A 22,337-nucleotide genomic window follows, 5' to 3' on the forward strand; every position below is an offset into this window, starting at 1 on the left:
TTCACACTTTACTGACTTTACACACATTTTGCTACCGAACTTTGGAGCCCCTTTAAGAACTCCTACCATAGATTCGAATTCAGAGGGCTTAACGATGAACGATATTGTAACGAAGCGTTTACCCAATTTTATCCTAATTTTGGTTAATTCTAAACAAGTCTCGGTAAGGGGTAAAACACTACATATTTTTTCTTTAACTAGAATCGGGAATCCATACCTCTACTTGGAATGCTTATCCTGTCGTATCGCGTATGGTAAGATCACTCTGACGGCTTTGGCCCCGCCTACGATATAAAAAATCCCCTACTCCCCTCTCACGTTGTTTTTTTGTTTAGTGACGTAAAAAAACCCGTCACCCCGAGGGGTCGGACATTTCCCAAAATCCCGTACACTTTGTCTAAAATCGCAAAATCTTTCAACTCTCTCTATGGTAAATTAACATTGAAATCCCAAAATCACTTCAAAAAGTAATGATAAAATCGCCAATATCTCTACGAAATCCCGAAATCCCGTACAAAATAATGGCAAGTGTCCGACCCCTCGCGTCAGCCACATCGAGACGAAAATCTGCCGCGACAAGCATTCGAAGTAGAGGTATGGATTCCTGCTATAGAATAAATTTTTGCTTGACAAAATTTAACTTAAAGACCTAGGTTTTCTTCTGCCTGTTTTCCTTTAAGTTTACTTCCCGCCGCGCAAATATCCTCGTGGTAGGAAAACCGCAAAACACGTTGGCCTACCACCCGAATATTTGCGCGGCGGGAAGTAAACTTAAAGGAAAACAGGCAGAAGAAATCCTAGGTCTTTAAGGTCCTTTAAGATTAAAAAAAGAATTACAATTTTAATATTAAAAATATTAATTAAAATACTTTCCACCACCAATAAGAATTTGGTCGTTTTTGTTCTATTTTTGAGCTACTCCGCGCATTTATATTTGAAAATTCTTCGTCTGAGAAATTCGCTGAAATCAATTGAATTCCTCATTCTTCAAAGTTCGTTTCTCCGCAATTATTCAAGTCTTCGTAATAACTGGAATTCTTTCTTTTCTTGGCAAATTGTCCGTTTTAAAAGAGCGATAAATATATGTGTGTCTCGTCGAAGGGGAAGAGAAAAATGTGAATAAGCTGAAGGGCGGCGAAATGGAAGAGAATTTATCGTGGAAGCGACGAAAACAACGCGACTCCCGGGCTTCCTCTTTTCAACTACGGTTACATGGAGCTCGGAGCGTCGACGTAAGGAAACGTCGACGTTTGTTTTTCTCACGTAACCGCACGAACGTCGACGTTCGGAGAGATACGCCGACTTAACCAGGGTTGTAGAGAGATGGTTCGATCACTTAGCAATTCTACCATAGGAGAGTTTGGCTAAAGAAAAAGTGGCAAATAGATGGCGCGCCCGACACTGTGTAGCCCCTTCAGATACTTATGGGCGTTCCCCCAATGCATAGAAGCAATACTTTTGATAGAAGTACTGAGGTGCAGCCTAATTTATAGGAGATAGCGGGAAATTTAATTTCTGTTTCGTGTTTACACGTGTGAATTTTAAGGGAATTTATTTTTTTAATATTTATAATTAGCGAACATTAAATTTCAGATTCTCAGATATTTATTTGAACTGAAATAAAAAATTTGTACTAGAATTAATAAGGGAATAACACTGACCGTAGTTTTTCATTTTGGCTCTTAATTAGCTTAGGTTTGCTTGGATTGTTCGCAATTTTCAAATATTAAAAATTTTGTTAATGAATTTATAACAAAGCGTCAATTAACTAATTTATAGATCATAAAGAACCGAGATCGATCAACACGAAAACTTGATAGTGTTCCCTTTCCATAGGTACTCCAGTGTAATCAGGTAAAGCCCCCAAATATCTGTAGGGGCTACTTAGCGTCACCAGCGCCATCCGTGGTAGAAAAATATTTTGCCAAATAATACATTTTAAAAAACAACTTCTTTTCTAAAAAAATAAAAACCTTCTGGGAAAGAGAACAATAACAATTAACAAGAAAACAAGAAAAAATAAACAACTAACTCTTTAAAGACAACTCAAAAAATTAAAAATTAAAACTTTAAAAAAGAGCCTATAAATACAATTTTGCCATTTTCCTCTCTAACAATACCACTCACAGTTTTCAAAGTTATTTAACTAATACTAGGGTTGTTAATTTTCCGGAAAAATAAAATGCGGAAAATTTTCCGCAAATCGGAAAAATAAAAAATTTAAACATAAATTACTTTTTAAGGGTTTTTAATGTTTTAAACTTTTTATCGATTTAAAATGACTAATATCAGTAAACATCCTACAAAACATTAATAGTGTTACATTTCAACCAGTTTAAACTAGTCTATAGGTTTAGTTTTACTTTTAGATTAGAAAAAATGAGGTGAAAATTCCGCTTTATTTAAATTTGCAAACAATATATTAGAAAAATCATGGAATGAAAACGTTTTTAATATTTTTCGGAAAAATACGGAAAATTTTCCGGAAAAAAAGGCCTCGGTAATTTTCCGACTTACAACACTAACTAATACATTATTTTTATTTAAATTATAACGGTGCATTAAAGTTGAACTTTTCTACTATCGGTTTTAACTTAAAATACTTATCTTTTGCCAAAATGACCAGCAAACACAAGCCACATCCTTGGCCACAACCCCACACCCCTTTCTTATCCTACCAAAAAAAACTCGTTTCGGGAAAAACCTTCTAAAGCATTTTCTCGAACGACCTTGGGATGTAACCGCTCCCCTTTTTTGAACGTCGACGTTCGCGAAAGACGACCTTCCTTTAGGTCCCCCATGTAACCGTAGTCGAGGAAACAAGCTGGCCCTTTCGCGATAGAACGGAATGCTTCCTTCGCGTTTTATTACGCTGCAGAGCAAGGACAAGTAGATACAGGGACGAGAAAGTGTATTGGCGGTTCTTGACGAGGCTTATTTTTTTTACGCTCGTAGTTTTATTTCTAATTTAACATCAAAATGGTAAAAACTAACTATAATAATACTGTTCATGGTGAACCACGTCTTAACAAAGGCCGCGGTTTGTTTACATCTAACTCCCCGTGAATATGAAGACGTTTAAAATCGAAATTTTTTCCCCTGCTTTCTCGTCCCTGTATCTACTGTCCTTGTGCAGAGCTACCACTTTTTTAACCTTTTAGAATCATCGAATCGCGATTTCACTTATAAATTTTGCTTCGACTATTCACGAGAAAGTGTACTGCGTCTAAATCGTGGATAATGCAATCCATTGATTTTGCGTTGGAAATATATTAACAGTCGAATTTTGAATTTGCTCAACAGATTTGGTTGAATTTTTAGTTGATTTCTTTATTACTCGCCTTTTTTGATTAACTTATAGTTTTCCTGAGATATTTTGATTTTTCGCCAATTTGTTTTATTTTTCAGTTAATTTTTGTAATTTTTACCCGATTTTTTACTTTATCACCCAATTTTTTTGAATTTTTTCGCCCTATTTCTTGATTTTCGACTTTTGATTTTTCGCCCCATTTCTTGATTTTCGACTATTTTGATTTTTCGCCCCATTTCTTGATTTTCGACTTTTGATTTTTCGCCCCATTTCTTGATTTTCGACTATTTTGATTTTTCGCCCCATTTCTTGATTTTCGACTATTTTGATTTTTCGCCCCATTTCTTGATTTTCGACTATTTTGATTTTTCGCCCCATTTCTTGATTTTCGACTATTTTGATTTTTCGCCCCATTTCTTGATTTTCGACTATTTTGATTTTTCGCCCCATTTCTTGATTTTCGACTATTTTGATTTTTCGCCCCATTTCTTGATTTTCGACTATTTTGATTTTTCGCCCCATTTCTTGATTTTCGACTATTTTGATTTTTCGCCCCATTTCTTGATTTTCGACTATTTTGATTTTTCGCCCCATTTCTTGATTTTCGACTATTTTGATTTTTCGCCCCATTTCTTGATTTTCGACTATTTTGATTTTTCGCCCCATTTCTTGATTTTCGACTATTTTGATTTTTCGCCCCATTTCTTGATTTTCGACTATTTTGATTTTTCGCCCCATTTCTTGATTTTCGACTATTTTGATTTTTCGCCCCATTTCTTGATTTTCGACTATTTTGATTTTTCGCCCCATTTCTTGATTTTCGACTATTTTGATTTTTCGCCCCATTTCTTGATTTTCGACTATTTTGATTTTTCGCCCAATTTCTTGATTTTCGCCGATATTTTTATTTTTCGCCCAATTTCTTGATTTTCGCCGATATTTTGATTTTTCACCCAATTTCTTGATTTTTATCAAAAGTAAAAATTTAAATATTTGATTTTTTGTCGGATTTTCCGATTTATCGCCCGATTTCGGGATTTTTCGTCCGATTTCTTGATTTTCCCGGATCAACTAGTATTTTATTTATTCCCCTCTTTACTTAATTGTCCGTCGCGATTTTCATTGCCACCAGAATTTACTTCTCTATTTTATAACTAATTGATTTCTTTTTCGAGAAGTTAATCTGTTTTATTTCTGTAAATTATCAAAAGTGTACGCCGTCGAAAACTCGAAAGAATGTCGTCGTCGGAGCTGCGACCTCCCGGTTTTCTCTTTTGTGAGATTCTTAATGGAGATAAAAGGCCCCTTTATAAAACAAACAGTTTTATTTTTGTTTCGGCGACTGTTACATTTGCCAAGAAGCCGTTGTACACTCTGTTTGAAAAGTCTTCGACAGCTGAAATTTTTGCCCTCTTTTTAATTCTGCTAGAAAACTATCATAGATAGCTCAATGAAACCAATTGCAACTTTTATTTATTTTCCAATATCTTTCGTTATTTATTGGTTTCGTCCGCCAAAAATTAATAGTTTGGCGGGAACCGTCAAAACTCATTTTTGACAACTATTTAAATATTGGTTCTACGGCACTGACTCGCGCGTTTTTGAATTCACAATGGCCGGTTCATATTTAGAAAGTGGAAAAATTATCCCTCTACAACCAACGGTTGAGAAGTTATCGCGTTTCCAAATTGTCGTCGAAGTTGCGTTATTTATAATCGCTTGATGCATTTTAGGTGTTTTCTAGTTTCGAGGAAAGTTTGGAAACGCTATAACTTCTCAACCGTTGGTTGTAGAGGGATAATTTTTCCACTTTCTAAATATGAATCAACCATTGTGAATTCAAAAACGCGCGAGTCAGTGCCGTAGAACCAATATTTAAAAAGTTGTCAAAAATGAGTTTTGACGGTTCCCGCCAAACTATTAATTTTTGGCGGACGAAACCAATAAATAACGAAGGATATTGGAAAATAAATAAAAGTTGCAATTGGTTTCATCGAACTATCTATTATAGTTTTCTAGCAGAATTAAAAAGAGGGCAAAAATTTCAGCTGTCGAAGACTTTTCAAACAGAGTGTACAACAAGCCATTATCCAACCCTCTAAAAGGTATATGTAGCTTTCACCTGACGTCATCGCCTCGATAATGAAAGTCTCGCGTTATTCCGTTTTCGCTCCATCACCACCCGCCTTTGAACCATGGCCGCCATCTTGAACGAATTTCTCTAAACCTTTTTTCTTCTCAGCCCATTTTATTCCTGTCTACACGTTTTTTGTCAGGGCTAAAAACCAAGTCGATAGCCGTTTACCGAAACGTTTTTCCCGGTGTTTTGAGGCTATACGCTTGTTTCGTTTCAAAGTTGCGGACAGCTTGTAACGTAAAATGCATTTAGAGGAACGGCTGGTACTGACACCCTGAGTGAGATTTTTTTATATAGATAGAACCCATTTATGTTACTGAAAACGTGTGTGTTTACTTTCAAGCCCACTAGCGGGATCTACTGCCTCAGATCCTCCCAAACAAACGCCATTTTTTAAATTCTAGAGCGCCATCCAGTATCGGTCGAATGAGTTAAATAAATAAATAATAATCATCAGCTAGGCTTTTATCGCCTCGAAACAGGTGGCCGGGTGACAATGCGTATGAGGGTGGTGGCAAGCCCTTCATGCCACGCGAGCCAACAGATCCCTACACTTACTATTGGCCGATTTCCAAATTACGTTTTAGCGCGTGACAGTACCTTTACATTGGGAGGTATAGCAGGCATCACAGTTGTCAGATGGGCGGTTTCCCGCCCAAATTGGGCTCCTTTTCGAAGGTAGTTCCGGGGAAGGCCGGTTTTTGGGCGGGTTTCAAAAGTTGAAGCTGATATTTTTTGAAATTTGATTTTTCGTCAATGTTTTATTATTACTACTTTTTGCATCAAACCCCGTGACTGATCATCGATATTTTAATTCTTAAAACCTATTAAAAATTGTTTCCTTTAAATTTTATTCATTCATATTTAATAAAAAACATTTCAATCTTTTCTTTTGTTCCCTTTGATAATTTGTTTGATTGATAACTAACTTGAACTAAGTGATTTTGTTTCTTTAAATTGAGAGTTGATGATCAATAGTAGGTCTTATGGTGGAGCAATGCGGGTAATTAAAAAATAAATAAAAATTGACGATTTCTGCCTATTTTTCGGCTTAGAGGGACCTAGGAAAGGGCACAGTGACTCGCCCTTTTTATTGTTATTCGAGTAAAAACTATCTTGTCGGCATGAATTTAAGAACTGAAGGGCCATAATGCTATTTTGCCTCGGGCGGGAATTGGGCGGTTTCGTAAAATCTCGGATTTTGGTTTGGACGGAAATTGGGCTGGTTTTTCACATACTTTGGGCGAGATTCTTAAAAGTTTTCTGGCAACTCTGGCAGGCATATTTACCGGCTTTTATACCCTAACATGGCGGCGTATTTTCACGCGCCAAATTAATTTTAAGCTCTTTCTGTAAAATAATATATACGCATACATGTATAAAAAGTGTTATTTTTTGGAGCGCGCGCTTCCTAATATTTCCGTGTAGAGGGTCTCTTGCGTTTTCGCGCGAGCTCAACAAAAACAAAAATATGCGCGCGCTCTCTAACTTTAACTGCACGATGAATCTAAAGTAATCACGTGACCTCTCGTATTTTATATAAAGAGCTATTACCGTTAACCTTTACAAGTTCCTATTACCTTTCGAGAAAAGGCTTATGATTAACTAAGGTAAACTTCTATTTTATTCTTAATAGGGTAATAACATGGTAGCCATTTTGGTGTACCATTTATTTATCTATAAGAAAATTCATAAGCTTCGTTCCATGACGTCATAGTGCCAAATCCTTATTGGGATGGTGCAACTTCAATTAAAAAAATGAATTTAAACAACCAATTAAAATTTTGAGTTACACTACTTTTCCACGCTGTGTCGGGAATTAGGGCTGGGGAAATTCAAGAATATGATTGTCCAGATCTGCTATAACGTAATTGCAGGTTAAGAAAGGCAAAATATCTGGTACGTTTGGCTGAAAGATACTAGCACGAATTTCCGGTAAATCGGCGGCTGGATTTCCGAATTTGGCCTGTTAACGGTGGAATTTCTAAGTATTCCCGCGCGCGTTACACAATTTTGGAAAATACCGTCTATTTCGTTATATTTCGAAGTACTCATTAATTAATTAACATAGATAAGGATTTAAAAAACAGTTGTAATAATTTATTTTTAGTACTAGCATGCCTAAAAACAATCAAGGGTAAGTATAGAACGGGTAATGCCGAGATCCCCACGTACATAAATGTGCGATTTGATGATTGTTTAGGAGCATAAAAATACTAAATACTAAATATACGCTATAATGAAGCTTAAAAATATTTATTGATCACTTTGAAATTTACGCAATAGAAATTCTAAAATGGATTAAAGGGAATATAACCTCAAGTCGTTTTTTATGCTTTTTCATGTAAGCAATTTTGGCGGGAAGTCACTAAACAGCGCCAAAAATATCTAAAGTCATAGGAGGGAGTGGGAAATGGTCGAAGTTTGGTGTTCCACACCTAAAACCAGAGGTTATATATACAACATGGCGTAGGAACCTTTAGGAATTCAACAGAAAATAGGCGAAATTCGAAATTCCCGCCGCCTTTTATGGTGTATGGCCTGGATAACGGTACATAAAACCATGGACTAATTAACAACAGGGACGGTCTGGTTCTTAAAAAATATAAAAAGAACTAATATCGATGCCCTCTAGTGACGGTTTCTGGCGTAACAGGAAATTGCTACTGATTCAAAAGGGGGGAATAAAGTTCTTGAACCCCCACCTTTCTGTCTATACGTCCTTTCACAGTTTATCATGATAAAACTAAGCCTTTTTCGGTTTTCTAAGTAAAACCCCTCCCGCATTCTGCGCGTGGTCATATTTTTATTCATCCAAGCGCGTGCGCGTTAATTTTGAAGTTTAAAATAGTAATCAGTTAAAATTAGGTGCGCCACTGGGTAGAAAAACAAATGCCTCTGCAAACGGATGAACTCGTAGGTTCTCAAGAACCTAAATAAGATCACGATTGAACCTTAGAAACACGGTTGATATACTTTATAGTTTCTTAGGCTGCTCAGGAAATCGGCCTTTATAAATATTTTCTTTCGTGCGAAACAAAAAAGGAGAATTTTGAGTCGTATTTTTCTCGCATATTAAATGAGATGATGCGCTTATCGGAGCTGTCGGTAAAGGGCCGCTGAATATTGTATCCGAAAAAGACTGGAAGCTCATGTCCAATTGTATTTTTTACATCCACTTAGAAGAGATATCTCTCTACGTTGGGTTTTTTCCATTTTATGTTAGTTTGTAAAAGCATTAGTGATCTTTTGTATTTTCGAATTGAAATAGGATAGGAAATAAAATACTCCCCTTTTTTGTAGTCTTCGCTTTTGACTAAAGCTTTTAAAACTAAAACTATCTCTTAGCTTGGCTCCTGACGTTAGCTTATCTTTGAACACCAAATAAGTTCCCAATTCTTTGAATTCTGGATACGAGACGTTCGAAATGTGTAAAAATATTGAATTTTTAGCGTAGTGAAGTCATGCTTTATTTCTCCAAGGGAACCGTTCACAAATTTCTTAAAAGTTAAGTCATGGCTACGTCCTTCACATTTCACCATTTTTATTGGTTGATAATAATAATAATTGTTTGTGGGGTTAGGTTTTTGGTATCCGTATCTGTTTTAAGACCTATACCCAGTAGACGTGTTTGATTCTTTTTAACCCATAGAACTCTCCCGGGAACCCTTATAGCCATGGTGAGTGTAGGGAGCTGTCGGCTCGCGTGGGATGAATAACTTTCCACCAGTGGCGTAACCAGTATTTTGTTTCGAGGGGGGGGGGACACACTACAAGTCGCTTGTAGACTTAGGCTAATCCAAGGCACCACCTTAGGCTTATCTTATTATTCTTAATTGAAACACTCAAGTATTTGTTAAAAAAAGAAGCAATTATCAATTAAAAGTAATTACATAAATTTTAATTTAATTCTACACGATATATTAAAACTAGACTAATTAATGAAATTGTGTTATTTTAAATAATAGTTAAGTATTCCTTTATTTCTGAAATACTTCCGCTGAATCGTTGGAACCAATTCGCCGAAATTGAGCCCGCCTATAAGTCTATTCAAATGACATAGACCCACGTAGCGGTGAACACGAGAGGCTCTTAATCCGCTGGATTTTCGCCTGCTTTAGATTAAATCACAAAGCGTCTGTTTAGCAGACGACAATCCATCAGTTTTGGAGGTTCTCAGGTTGGCCACTACGTGCAGGGTCAGTCTGACTAGTGAGCCTCCTACCTTAATTTATTTTAGTAGTCACTGACTAGTGGGGTAAAATGGGGGTATAAAAACAAGAAGGACATTCAACATTTTGCTTTACCCGTCAGAATTAAAATTATCCCTCAGATTTTTTTAAATAAAATGGGAATGATGAATTTACGATACGCCATATTCACCATTATTTATGAATATTTAATTAGGCAAATTTTTCGCTAGTAAAATTGACTAGTGAGCCCTCAGATTTCGATTAATTTTAGTTGTCGCTTGATGACTTAAGTCTAAGGTGGTGCCTTGGGTATTAGCCTAGCTGATTGTTATTGTTATTGTCATTAGTCAAATGCCATGACTAGTGCCTTATGTCCAACCCTGGCAAAGTGGCTCTATGGAAACTGAAAAGGCTCTATGATCTATCGCTCAACTTATACGGAAAAACACCCTGTATAGATCCCGATTGCTCTGTTGAAAGTAGGCTTTCTTACAAACTTATTCTAGCTAAACCGAGTGACGCTTTTCTTGTTAAAAGATAATAAACTAATGATTTCCCCTCGTTCGCCGACGGTTTATTAGTTTAAAAGAGGACCTTTTCGCTCGTTCTTGGAGGATGCGCTCGGAAAGAGCTCAATCGGAAGTGTTGAATATTTTCGCTCCTCTTTCCCCGGCGACTTAAGAAAACATCGGCCGCCCTCTTCGGAAATAAAGCCGCGATCCACTCCCAGATGCGTTTCCTTATTGGAAGCGTCATCAAAACGTTAGCCGACAATTCCGTACCAGTCGCCGACCCGGGTACAGTCTATCTCGTCCTCAACCGTGAACTCTTCCCCCCACGATGGTCGCTTTCGACGCGAAGTTTACTTTTATTTTTATCTCTCTATCTCCGAACAACTCGGGTTCGCGGCTGGCGTCTGTCCATCCCAGCTTCTTCGCTCTCGTTCTGAGGTTTCGTTTCAACTCCTCGCCGTTTATTATACCTGGTGCGCAGTTGCCCCTTAAACCAGCTCGCACGCTTCCCCGCCACACGCGTAAGATTTAGGTAAAACGTTGCTCGAGCGAAGCTCCGTGTCTTATTACCCTCACTTTGGGCATCTAATATGCTCCTCCTCCATCTGATTTTGGAATATACATCCCTCCTATCTGGGCATTAAAAATGACCCCCCAATCTGCCCGTCGAATATTCCTTCCCCCGGCTTGGTTTCTAATATTCTCCTTCCCCCGTCTTGGTTTCTAATATTCTCCTTCCCCGTCTTGGTTTCTAATATTGAATATTATTTCCCCCTTTCAGGGCCTGATATTGACCCCCCCCCCACCTGTCCATGGAATACTCCTTCCCCTAATATGACAGTGAATATAATCCCCCAACCTGCCCGTTGAATATCACTTCCCCTTTCTGGGCCTGATATTATTCCCCTCAACCTGCCCGTTGAATATTCCTTCCCCTTTTCTGGACCTGATATGATCCCCCAACCTGAACGTTGAATATTGCTTGCCCCTTTCAGGGCCTGATATTAGCCCCCCAAACTGCCCGTTGAATATTACTTCCCCCTTTCAGGGCCTGATATTATCCCCCCCACCTGTCCATGGAATATTCCTTCCCCTAATCTTGCCGTGAATATAATAAGCCAACCTGAACGTTGAATATTGCTTGCCCCTTTCAGGGCCTGATATTAGCCCCCCAAACTGCCCGTTGAATATTACTTCCCCCTTTCAGGGCCTAATAATATCCCCCCCCTGTCCATGGAATACTCCTTCCCCTAATATTGCCGTGAATATAATCCCCCAACCTGCCCGTTAAATATTCCTTCCCCGCTATGACCGTGAATATAATCCCCCAACCTGCCCGTTAAATATTCCTTCCCCGCTATGACCGTGAATATAATCCCCCAACCTGCCCGTTAATTATTCCTTCCCCACTATGACCGTGAATATAATCCCCCAACCTGCCCGTTAAATATTCCTTCCCCGGTATGGCCGTGAATATACTCCCCCACTCTGCTCATGTAATATTAATTTCCCCTCTGTGGCGTTGACTATCCTCCACCCCGCATAAGTCCCTTAAGAATTCATTACGGAGCTTCAACGCAGGATGGTTTGCCTTCTTTTCCTGCGTGTGGCGGGGAAGCACTTGCGGGGGTGAGAAGCAACGCTGTTCCCTTTTTATCAAAGGCTGGACTACCTGTACGGGTGGCGGATCTCGCGTGGTTATCAGACACCGCGCGCTCTTTTCTGTGACGCGGTGGTCTAACTCTTTTATTTCCTTGATGATGTCGCCTATTTGCTGGCATTAATAGAGAAAGAACTTCGCTCTTCTTTTCTGGCGGATCGGGTGGAAATGTTGGTAACCGAGAATCGCTCGCGTCTTTCCCCGAAACAGAGAAGCGACAGCGACCCCAACTTACCAAATGTACTAACTGTATTTTTCGCGTTTTTATTTCGCGGGGTTGTGTACCTTTTTTGCCTGTTCGTTCGGCTGATTTTAAAGGGGAACGGCCAAGCTTTTCCAAATATGGCCTTATTTTCGTGTCAAAAGATTAACAAGACGTTCAATATACTAACACGTACCCTTTTTGTCTTGAAAAAATATCTTTTGGTCCAAAAAGTTGAAACGAAAAATAACGCCAGGTGTTTGGGTTTGAATTTTCGCCGCCATCTTAGGGGCTGCCGCTAGCGCCCCTAACCCCGTATGAGCGATTCGCGAACTATCCTAACTTTTAAAATCGCGCAATTTAGGCTTAGGTCTCTTATAACTGGAACGCACCGCGCGTGCAATGCATATTTTTCGCGTCTTCTGCAGCGCGCGCTTTTACGTTGTTTTCCTGTCTCACCGACTTCTCTCACCAGGTGTCCCGGCGGAAATTTCTTTATTTTATTAAAAATTAACCACTCAATATTTTTTGATGCGGTTTTCGCCATAAATTTTAGTTTTTAATGGGCTATATAAGCTATCTAACTGGTTAAAGCTTGACCGTTCCCCTTGAACTAATTAGAGATTAAAAAAGGTTTGAAATAAAAGTTATGTTACTTCATGGTATACTTGATTTTATTTTAATAAAATCCTCGGGAGCTTTCGGACCGTGGTCCTTCTTCAGCCGCGTCTAATGATAGTATCTGGAAAGAAAATAATTACGACTAATTGTAGCTATGTTAAGCTCGAAAAATATTTGAACCAACTATTTCGGTTCTACGCTTACTGGGGAGGTGGATATCAACTATTTCAGATTATTTTATGGTTTTGGGGTGGGCTGAAGGTGAACGATATCCGATTTTTGACGGCTTTTTGGGGTGAGCGGAAAGTCTACTGTTTCCGATCTTTCGACATATTATGGGTTGTGTGAGAAACCAACTTTATCGAATTGTACTACGGCTTCGAGATGGGCGGAAGACCAACAGTTTTGTGAACATTTAATAAAGGAAATTTTTACCTACTTTTCAAATTTCGGTCACAAATCCTTCCGCATTCGGGGCCGGCGTTAGGGGCGATAAGCGGGGCAAAAGTACCCCAGCCCATAACTAAAATTTTCTGACTATTTACCAAAAAAACAAATTTGGGGGGGGGGGGCTGAGAACGCTTATCTGGGGCCGAGCGTCTGGGGCCCAAAAATCCTAGCGCCAGCACTGTCTGTATTTTAGACGCAACCAGGTAGTTGGAAAGTCTGTAAAATACTAGTTAGTGATTAGAGTCTCTCGAACGTGCTAGAGAAAGCGTTTTCGCGAAGTATAAGATTATCCTTTTTAGAGATACGACGATTTGCCGGGCAAGCGTCGTCTTTCTTTTCTACCCGTAGCTATCATAATAGATCTGGGCGCTAGACGTCAGGACGGCGAGGCTCTAAAATTAGTTCCCGTCCGTATCTCGGGCGCGCACCTATGTAGCGCGGGGTCGCTGATGGTGCTGCTAGGCACTGGCACGCGACCAGCAAAATGCGTCCCATCCAGATTCGTCGCCGCGACGGGGGAAGCGCGGGGAAGGGTGAAGTCGCCGCTCCTTCGTCGAAAGGGAAAAAGCGAACGTCTTTACTACAAAAAGGACGACTTCAAAAATTGAAGGCTTCAGAAAAGTTCGCGAAACTCGCGGACCAAGTCGTAGCATTGTTTCGCTCGCTCGCCCACGAAACGAATTCGCGCCGATTTGTCACTTTTATTACGGGACAAAAGTGAAGCGCGCTATGTAAATTCGGTCCTTCTTATCGAGTGATTAATATTCCCGGTTTCTTGTCAATCGCGAGAAGACGATGCACGGAAAGAGGCCCACCTCGTCGTCGTACGGAATAGGAGGAAGCTCTCTCGGAATGCCCGGATACAGATCGAGCGGATTGTCCTCCGCTTACGATAGCTACGGATCCAGCTCCTACGGGGGCTTAGGATCCGTGTCCATGTCGCCCATGATGACCACTTATGGTTTGGGTGACGATTACGGACTATCTTCGACGCGTCTGGGGACTATTGGCTCGTCGATCTCCCCCGTTTTGCCTCGAAGGCACGTCGTGGCGCCTCGTTTGGAAGAATCTTCCTGGCGCCACTCGGATCCGACTTTGAACTTCTCAATGGGCGGAGGGTTCTCTTCCAGTTGGCGCTCGCCTTCTTCGAGGCCCCACCAATCGGCCATCGCTACTTCGCCCTTGTCCGGTTTGCCGCCTTTGCGAAGCGCCCTCGGAGGATCGTCCGTGTCCTCTTCGTTCGATCGTACGTCGTCCCCGACTTACTCCAGTCCGTTCTCGATGGACCGAAAACCATCCCCGACCTACTCCGGCGGGCTCTCGTTCGATCGCACCTCGTCACCGACCTACTCTAGCTACTCCGGAGTAACGCCGAGCTACTCTTCTCCCACCTATTCGACTCCTCCTACCTACCGGAAGAGTCCGTTATCCTACGGCAATTCCTTGTACAAGAGTTCCTTGGTCTCCAGTACGACGGAATATCGGGCCGTGCTCAGGGACCGACCCATCGTCTCGTCCACTTACAGACCGATCCGAAAAGTGTCCTTGGAAGATCGCTTCAACGACTTCGGGATAAACAGCGCCGACTTCGGGATTCGACGCGGAAGGAACGTCATCAAATTCCGGGAAAATATTCCGTCCGTCAACCGCCGCTCGTCCAGGCTGTTGTCCTGGAAACTGAACACTCCGCCGTCGTCCAGTCCGCTGGTGGCCCGCAGGAGGCCGAATTTGAAAGACAACGGCGTCTCGATGCCACCCTCGTCGCCCTCTTGGAGAGGATCTGGGAAGTCCACGGATTCGGGATTCGAGAGCTTACCCAGAAAAAGGAGGGAGCCCGAAGTTGAACCACCTAAACCGGAAGTCAAACCTATAGTTCCGGAAATTGCTAAGACGGCGGACAAATCCGAAACTCAACTCGATAATACCGGTAGCCGTAATTCGTTCCTATCAATTTAGAATTGACCGATTCGCCAATTCCGTAAGGAAACAAACATTTAGCGGGGAAGACCGGAGAGGTTCGATTTTAATGTTTTTATTTACACTAGATGGAGCCAATTTAATCATTTTGGCGGTAAGAAAATAAATACCTAACTGATTTATTACGAAAACTACTTCTAACATTATTTTAAGCAAAGTTTTTTTTTATAAGAACTATAAACAAAAACTCAACTCGGGAAAAATTCGTCATAAAAAAAACTATAAAAATATTTTTGAAGTAATATTAAATGTCTACATTTCAGAAGGCTGGCGCCATCTAGTAAGACTTTAGGGATTTTAGAAATTGGCTTCTAATGCCCCTGGTGAAAGGACCCTGCTTGTAACGGTCTATAGTCGCCATTTATCGTTCAAAATTTAAAAATAATTAACTTCACAATGTAAAATCCTCAAAGTATTTAGAAACGTGATAATCCTGAAATTGATGTGTGGGGCGATTATATTGGCCAATAATTGTTCAATAAGAATATAGGTGGCGCAATATAATGTGGTTAACCAATCTGACTTAAAAGACAGCGCACGCCCATGTGTCCAACATCTTTGACAATACAAACGAAATAGTTGTTTGTCAAGCAGTGGTATCTCAAAGTCTATATTTGACTCTAATAATCATTATCATATTCTAATTAGAATGTTAAGTACTTTGACCTGGTTACGAGTCTATCATCACTTATCGGACTAATTATGTCAAACGCTTGGAAAAGGAGGGTAATTTAGGTTTCCGATGCCATCTTGATTTTGCTGCCATTTTTAATGGCTACTTCATCATCCAGCTAATTTAACCGCCCAAGTTTTTTTTTAAATATTTTTTCTTTCTCATTTCAGAGTGCAACGCGAACTGCCACAAGAAATGCGAGAAACACGTGCCAAATCTCTGCGGAGTGAACCAGAAACTGCTCTCCGAAGCTCTAGCAAATGTCAAAAGAGGTATCCTCCGAATTCTTTTCAGTCTGACTCTTTTCTTTTCTCCCCCATTCTTAAGAACGTTTTAAATGCCACCTAGGAGCAACAAACACAGCACCCCACACAAGGAGAACGCAACCCGTCAAAAGTCGTGTACATTTTTCATTGGTTAGACGCATTAGCGCCTGCTGCCGTCGGAAGGGGAAAATTCGGAAATTGTCTTCCCCTCCGCCCGTAAAACGTTCAGCGTAAAGGTTCGTCCAATGAAATTCGTACACAACACTGCCTTAGCGGGTTTAAAGGCTAGCTGCGTTCTCCTTGTGTTTGTTGCTCCTAGATGCCACCTACAAGTCCCAATTCACATTTCTTCCCCACTGCTTGACAAAACACGGCTGAAGATTTGTATCTATTAATCAGCTCCCGTGACGAAAAGAGGGGCGTTTATATTTTAAAGCAATTCGAATAAGTAGAAAAAAATCATCAACTTGACGATAGCACTGATTTGCCAATAGGCTGAACAGGCTTAAACTTAGGAAAGCGAGCTAAGCTAGGGGGACATTAGAGGTCCTCACTTAAGGGGATCGGGCTAAGCTAGGGGGACATTAGAGGTCCTCACTTAAGGGGATCGGGCTAAGCTAGGGGGACATTAGAGGTCCTCACTTAAGGGGAGCGGGTTAAGCTAGGGGGACATTAGAGGTCCTCACTTAATGGGAGCGGGCTAAGCTAGGGGGACATTAGAGGTCCTCACTTAAGGGGAGCGGGCTAATCTAGGGGGACATAAGAGGTACTTACTTAAGGGGAGCGGGTTAAGCTATAAGAGGTCCTTACTTAATTTGAGCGGGTTAAGCTATAAGAGGTCCTTACTTAATTTGAGCGGGCTAAGCTATAAGAGGTCATAACTTAAGAGGAGCGGGCTAATTTAGAAGGGGTCCTTACTTAAGGGGAGCGTACTAAGAAGGGGTCCTTACTTAAGGGGAGCGTACTAAGAAGGGGTCCTTACTTAATGGGAGCGGACTAAGAAGGGGTCCTTAGTTAAGTATTATATGGTAAATTATCAATAAATAAATTAAAGGCAATAATTGTTAAATAAAGTGTCGTGTTTTTGGGATGACCTCTTCGCTTTGATCGGTTTTTCGAAGCGAGTTTCTTGTTTTGGCGTCTAGCTATTTACGTGGGAGGGAGGCTTACGGGCGCTAATAATATCGCCAGCAGTAACGGTTGTTTGAATCGTCGCAGACATTATTCAGTCTCCATCAGAAAAGTCTTCGGAAGCGTCGCCTCCGCCGACCACTCAAATCCGCCGCAAAAGCTCTCTGGGTTCGGATTCGGACGACAATTTGGATCCGATTTGGAAGCCGGAGAACCGAGCTCCCACCGAACAAGCGCTTCCCAAAACAGACGTCAAAATCAGGTTCCGGAAGTACACCGTCGACGATTTCAACTTTCTCAAAGTCTTGGGCAAAGGAAGCTTCGGAAAGGTGCATTATAAACACGTATCTTTTCGCGTTTGCTATTTTATTTAATTTGGCGCTCTTTGCTTGTAAATAACTGCGTGGGGTGGCGGTGTGGTTAGTACTTTCGCCTCGCAGCAAGAGGAGCCGGGTTCGATCCCAGCTTGTGGCACTGGGTGAAAACTCGGAACAACTCCTTCCGCGTTGAGTTTGCAAGCTCTTTCCCCAATGGTTTAAGGGGTTTTCCCCCGAGCTCTTCGGTTTCCCCTTCCATAAAAACTTGTTGAGGTTAACGGTAATAGTGAGTGTAGGGAGCTGTTGGCTCGCGTGGAATGCAGGGTTTGCCACCACCCTCCTACGCATTGTAACCCGGTTACCTGATTTAAAGGCTTCAAAAGTCGCATGATGACTTAGGCCTAAGGTGGCGCCTTGGGTATTAGCCTAGCTTATTATTATTTATAACTTTGGCGGCTTCATTTAATTTCTAAATTTGTTGCCCCTCGCTTTTAATTAACTTTGTTGCCTTTCATTTTCCATTAAATGTAGTGCCTTTCGTTTATTATTAACTTTGGGCTTTTCATTTTTAATTAATTTTAACTCCTTTCATTTCCAATTAAATTAAGCGCCTTTCGTTTATTCTTAACTTTGGGCCCTTCGTTTTTAATTAAATTTAGCGCCTTTCATTTCTAATTAAATTAAGCGCATTTCGTTTATTATAAACTTGGGTCACCTTTCATTTTTAATTAAATTTAGTGTCATTGGTTTATTATTAAATTTGTTGCCATTCGCTTTTAATTAACTTTGACGCCTTTCGTTTCTAATTAAATTAAGCGCCTTTCGTTTATTATAAATTTTGGCGCCTTTCATTTCTAATTAAATTAAGCGAATTTCGTTTATTATTAATTTTGTCGCCTTTAATTTTTAATTAAATTTAGTGTCATTTTGTTTATTACTAAATTTCTTACCCATCGCTTTTAATTAACTTTGGCGCCTTTCGTTTTGAATTATATTAGGCGCCTTTCATTTTTTAATTGGACGTCATAGCTATTTTTTTTCTTAATGAATAAAGGTGATGTTAGCCGAGATGAAATCGTCGCAACAATTATTCGCGATCAAGTGCCTGAAGAAAGACGTGGTGTTGGAGGACGACGACGTCGAATGTACCATGATCGAGAGGAAAGTCCTGGCTCTCGGGACACATCATCCCTTCCTTTGCAAGCTCTTCTGCACCTTCCAGAACGAAGTACTTACATTCCCAAAATACTCTTTTCAGAGCGCGGTACTCGCCCGAAGCCATTTCTGATAATAGAATTTTACCTTTGAACAGAGTCACTTGTTCTTCGTGATGGAGTACTTGTGCGGCGGTGACTTAATGTACCATATCCAACAAAGCGGGAAGTTTGATCAAGATAGGGCCAGGTACGTCCCGATCCTAACTATTTCGAAAATCCATCACTTTGCTTCGTAACTAATTAGCGTCATTCGTTGCAGGTTTTACGCGGCCGAAATTATCTGCGCGTTGAAATTTCTGCACAGGAAAGGAATTGTTTACAGGTAAGCTTTGTTTAGTTAATCGTTTCATTATTTAATCAATTAGGTATTTTCAGAAGTGTATAATATAACTCATAAGTGAGAAGTATTCAACTCCCTATACTGTTATTGTTAATCGCTTGAAACGTCTACCTTCGCGAGGAGACTACCCGTGGTGGTTATCACTGATTTTGTTGAAACTCGGGGGTTAGGTAAACCTTATGGTAGTATGAAAATTGCCAAAGGGAAAAGTTGCAATGGGCTTTAGTTTTCCGATGGCAACCGAAAATGTTTTTAATCTCTCAAAACAAAAAAATCTCCATTTAAAAAAGCATGGGTTTTTCTCGGTTTCACTTAAAAAATTTGAAAAAATGATATTTTTAAAACTTACCCAAAAAGATGAATTTGACCTACTTAAATGGGTAAATTTGATTAAGGATTTTGGGTAAAAGTTATCAATTTTGGTTAAATTTTAATAAAATTTGGGTAACTGAGAAAATCTCATGCTTTTTTAAATGGAGAGATCAAAAACATTTTCAGTTGCCATATGAAAACTAAAGCCCATTGCATACTACTTTTTCCTTTGGCAATTTTCATACTACCTTAAGGTCTACCTAACACAAAATCGGTGATAGCCACCTCGGGTAGTCTCCTTGTCAGTGCGGGTTGAAACTCGCTATTACAGAGGGAAAATAATTGATTAATTAGTACATATCCATACGCAATTTAAAGCCTGAGAAGGTGCGTGTTTCCTTTCAATTCCTCAATGGATACTTCTCTCGTAAGAGATAAATGATAAACTTCTGATATTCTGTATTAAAGGGGAACGGACAAGCTTTTCCAAATATCGCCTTATTTGCATATCAAAATATCAATAAGACGTTTTTTATTTTGTCTTGAAAAAATAGTTTTTGGCCCAAAAAGTTGAAACGCAGTATTTGGGTTTGAATTTTCGCCGCCATCTTAAGGTGTATCGCCAGCGCCAGCACGACCTTAGCGAGCGATTTGCCAACTATCCTAACTTTTGAAATCGCGCAATTTAGGCTTAGGTCTCGTTTAACTGAAACGCGCCGCGCGTGCAAAACAAATCTTTCGCGTCTTCAGCAGCGCGCTCTTTTATATTGTTTTTCAATTTTAATCAAGCAAGGAGTGTCTTACCGATTTCTCACCAGGTGTCGCGGCGGACGCGCGCTTTTCAATTTCCCGAAATTTCTTTATTTTATTAAAAATTAACCGCTTAATATTTTTTGATGCGGTTTTCGCCACAAATTTTAGTTTTTAAAGGGCTATAGGGCTATCTAAATGGTTAAAGCTTGACCGTTCCCCTTTAAACCTCTTCCAATCTGAGCGAAATAACAATGATTGCAAATTAAGCTTTGTCGCTGCCATCAATGTCGTTCCTAACTCCGATTCTTGCCACTTTTCGTGTCTCCCATTTTGAGACACTCTCGCCATGTTTTCTTATTTCTCTCTCTCTCTTGATTGGTGGCTTTTTCTCGGGGTGCTTCGATAGGGACCTGAAACTGGATAATATGATGATAGCTTCCGACGGCCACATCCGGCTCGTTGATTTCGGGATGTGTCTTCTGCGCATTTATCGGGAAGAGTGTTTGCCCTGCAATTTTTGCGGCACCGCCGAGTATATGAGTCCCGAAGTACGTAAACGACCACGACGACCCGAGTGGTCTTTTCGCTCTAACCACGACTAACCGCGGCGAATTGCGCGCTTTTGTTTGAGATCTAACGCTCCCCGTTCTCGATTTATCGACCTAGACTAATACGAATGATAGAGAATACAACGAGATTAGGTGCACGTTAATATTAACCAGTAGTATCTCTTTACTTTGCTCCCAATTTCCACGAAATTAACAGAGATTTGAAACTGGATAACCTGTTGCTAACTAAAAAAGGACATCTCAAATTGGCTGATTTCGGCATGTGTAAGCGTGGAGTCCACGGTGAAGTCAAAACCTCCACTTTTTGCGGTACTCCCGATTACATCGCTCCAGAGGTGGGCCTAATTCCTTCTAACTCCCAATGAACTATTGATTTCTTTATCAGTGAAAGTCGCTTTACCGTTTTCCATCGATTCGATGTATCAAAAATGAATCCCCTTCGATGTTTCAGATTATAAAGGGAAATCATTACAACCAGTCGGTGGATTGGTGGTCGTTCGGCGTCTTGTTGTACGAGATGTTGGTGGGGCAGTCGCCGTTCAACGGCACCGACGAAGAGGAGTTATTCTGGTCTATTTGTCACGAGGACGTGTTCTACCCCAGGTTCCTTAGCAAGGAGGCGAAACAAGTATTAGTTCTCGTAAGGACGTCTTTTTCATCTTCGGATTATTTCCGTGATTTTTGGAGAGCTACTTTCATTTGAAAAGAATGGTTCTTTCGTTTTGCCTTCTCCTCGCGCTTAGCTTCTGGACAAGAAACCGGATAAGAGATTAGGCATGTCTGGGTGTCCCGCCGGCGATATCTGCGATCAGGCGTTCTTCAGACCCATCAACTGGGAGAAATTGGAAAGAAAAGAAATCGAATCTCCTTACAAACCAAAACTCGTAAGAACGCTTCTTATCTCTCTCATCGTCTCTTTTGAATTATAGCTTTGTCTAATATCGACTTTCTTCTTCGCAGAAATCGCAAGCCGATGTAAGCAACTTCGACAGCGATTTCACCATGGAAAAGGCCGTTTTGACGCCCATAGATTCGCAGATTTTGGTCTCGATGGACCAGACCCAGTTCCAAGGATTCAGCTATACTAATCCCAACATGACCGATTGACGAAATCGCGCCCTTTCCTAGAGTTGTTATTTTACAAATATTTCAATCCGTATAGTTTTTAAAAGAAAATTACGCGCGAATTTCGGGATATAAAGTCGGCAAGCGTGAAGCCTGTTTTTTTAGAAGCTTTAGCCGAATTGTGGCCGAATTCGACTTTACAGTAAGAGTCCAATTTAACTTAAAGGTTGATAGTATTATTCTGATAATTGCTAATTGTAATAGAAGTTATCCTTCGATTATTTTACTTAAGTTTAAAAGGTCGCAAAACCCTTTTATTGTAATTTTGCATCAACCAGCTCATCCTTTCTCAAGTTTATGTAAATATTAAGTCGAAAAAACTTTTTCTTCCTCATACATCGATATCATTGTCAATAAGTAATTTATGTACAGAAAGTATTAAATTTTTCCCAAGTTTTACATGTTTTCGTTCATTTTTGATCTATACATTACATAAACAAGATGTTACGCGATAAACGAAAAGAACGTTTTTGAAAGATTTGGAAAAAGTAGGAAATTTGTTTAGCGATTCTGATGAGTGGAAGAGGATGGGAAACGATTTTCTAATGGAAAAGGATGCGGATCTCGAAATA

The 22,337-nt window shown here is 40.2% G+C and overlaps 1 protein-coding gene across 7 annotated transcripts in view; it reads left to right on the plus strand.

The window, feature by feature from the left end:
- Window positions 1-22,164, plus strand: part of LOC149934829 (putative protein kinase C delta type homolog) — a 138,053-nt gene extending 115,889 nt beyond the window's left edge. For 3 of the 7 annotated variants that reach the window (XM_090181146.1, XM_090181148.1, XM_090181147.1), the window contains exons 8-16: window positions 15,906-16,007; window positions 17,220-17,461; window positions 18,504-18,677; window positions 18,762-18,853; window positions 18,926-18,988; window positions 20,478-20,619; window positions 21,092-21,280; window positions 21,384-21,524; window positions 21,601-22,164. In XM_090181146.1, coding sequence (XP_090037272.1) covers window positions 15,906-16,007; window positions 17,220-17,461; window positions 18,504-18,677; window positions 18,762-18,853; window positions 18,926-18,988; window positions 20,478-20,619; window positions 21,092-21,280; window positions 21,384-21,524; window positions 21,601-21,747 — 1,292 coding nt within the window. In that variant the 3' untranslated portion in view covers window positions 21,748-22,164. Of the gene's footprint in view, window positions 1-13,526; window positions 15,013-15,905; window positions 16,008-17,219; window positions 17,462-18,503; window positions 18,678-18,761; window positions 18,854-18,925; window positions 18,989-20,477; window positions 20,620-20,836; window positions 20,976-21,091; window positions 21,281-21,383; window positions 21,525-21,600 lie in introns of those variants that run through there. The other 4 variants (XM_090181145.1, XM_090181144.1, XM_090181150.1 and 1 more) reach the window with 4 other exon arrangements.
- Window positions 22,165-22,337: the final 173 nt, after the last annotated feature.

This window comes from Leiobunum rupestre, chromosome 7 (assembly GCF_980474605.1).
Source record: "Leiobunum rupestre chromosome 7, qqLeiRupe1.1.hap1, whole genome shotgun sequence".
NCBI classification, from domain to species: domain Eukaryota; kingdom Metazoa; phylum Arthropoda; class Arachnida; order Opiliones; family Sclerosomatidae; genus Leiobunum; species Leiobunum rupestre.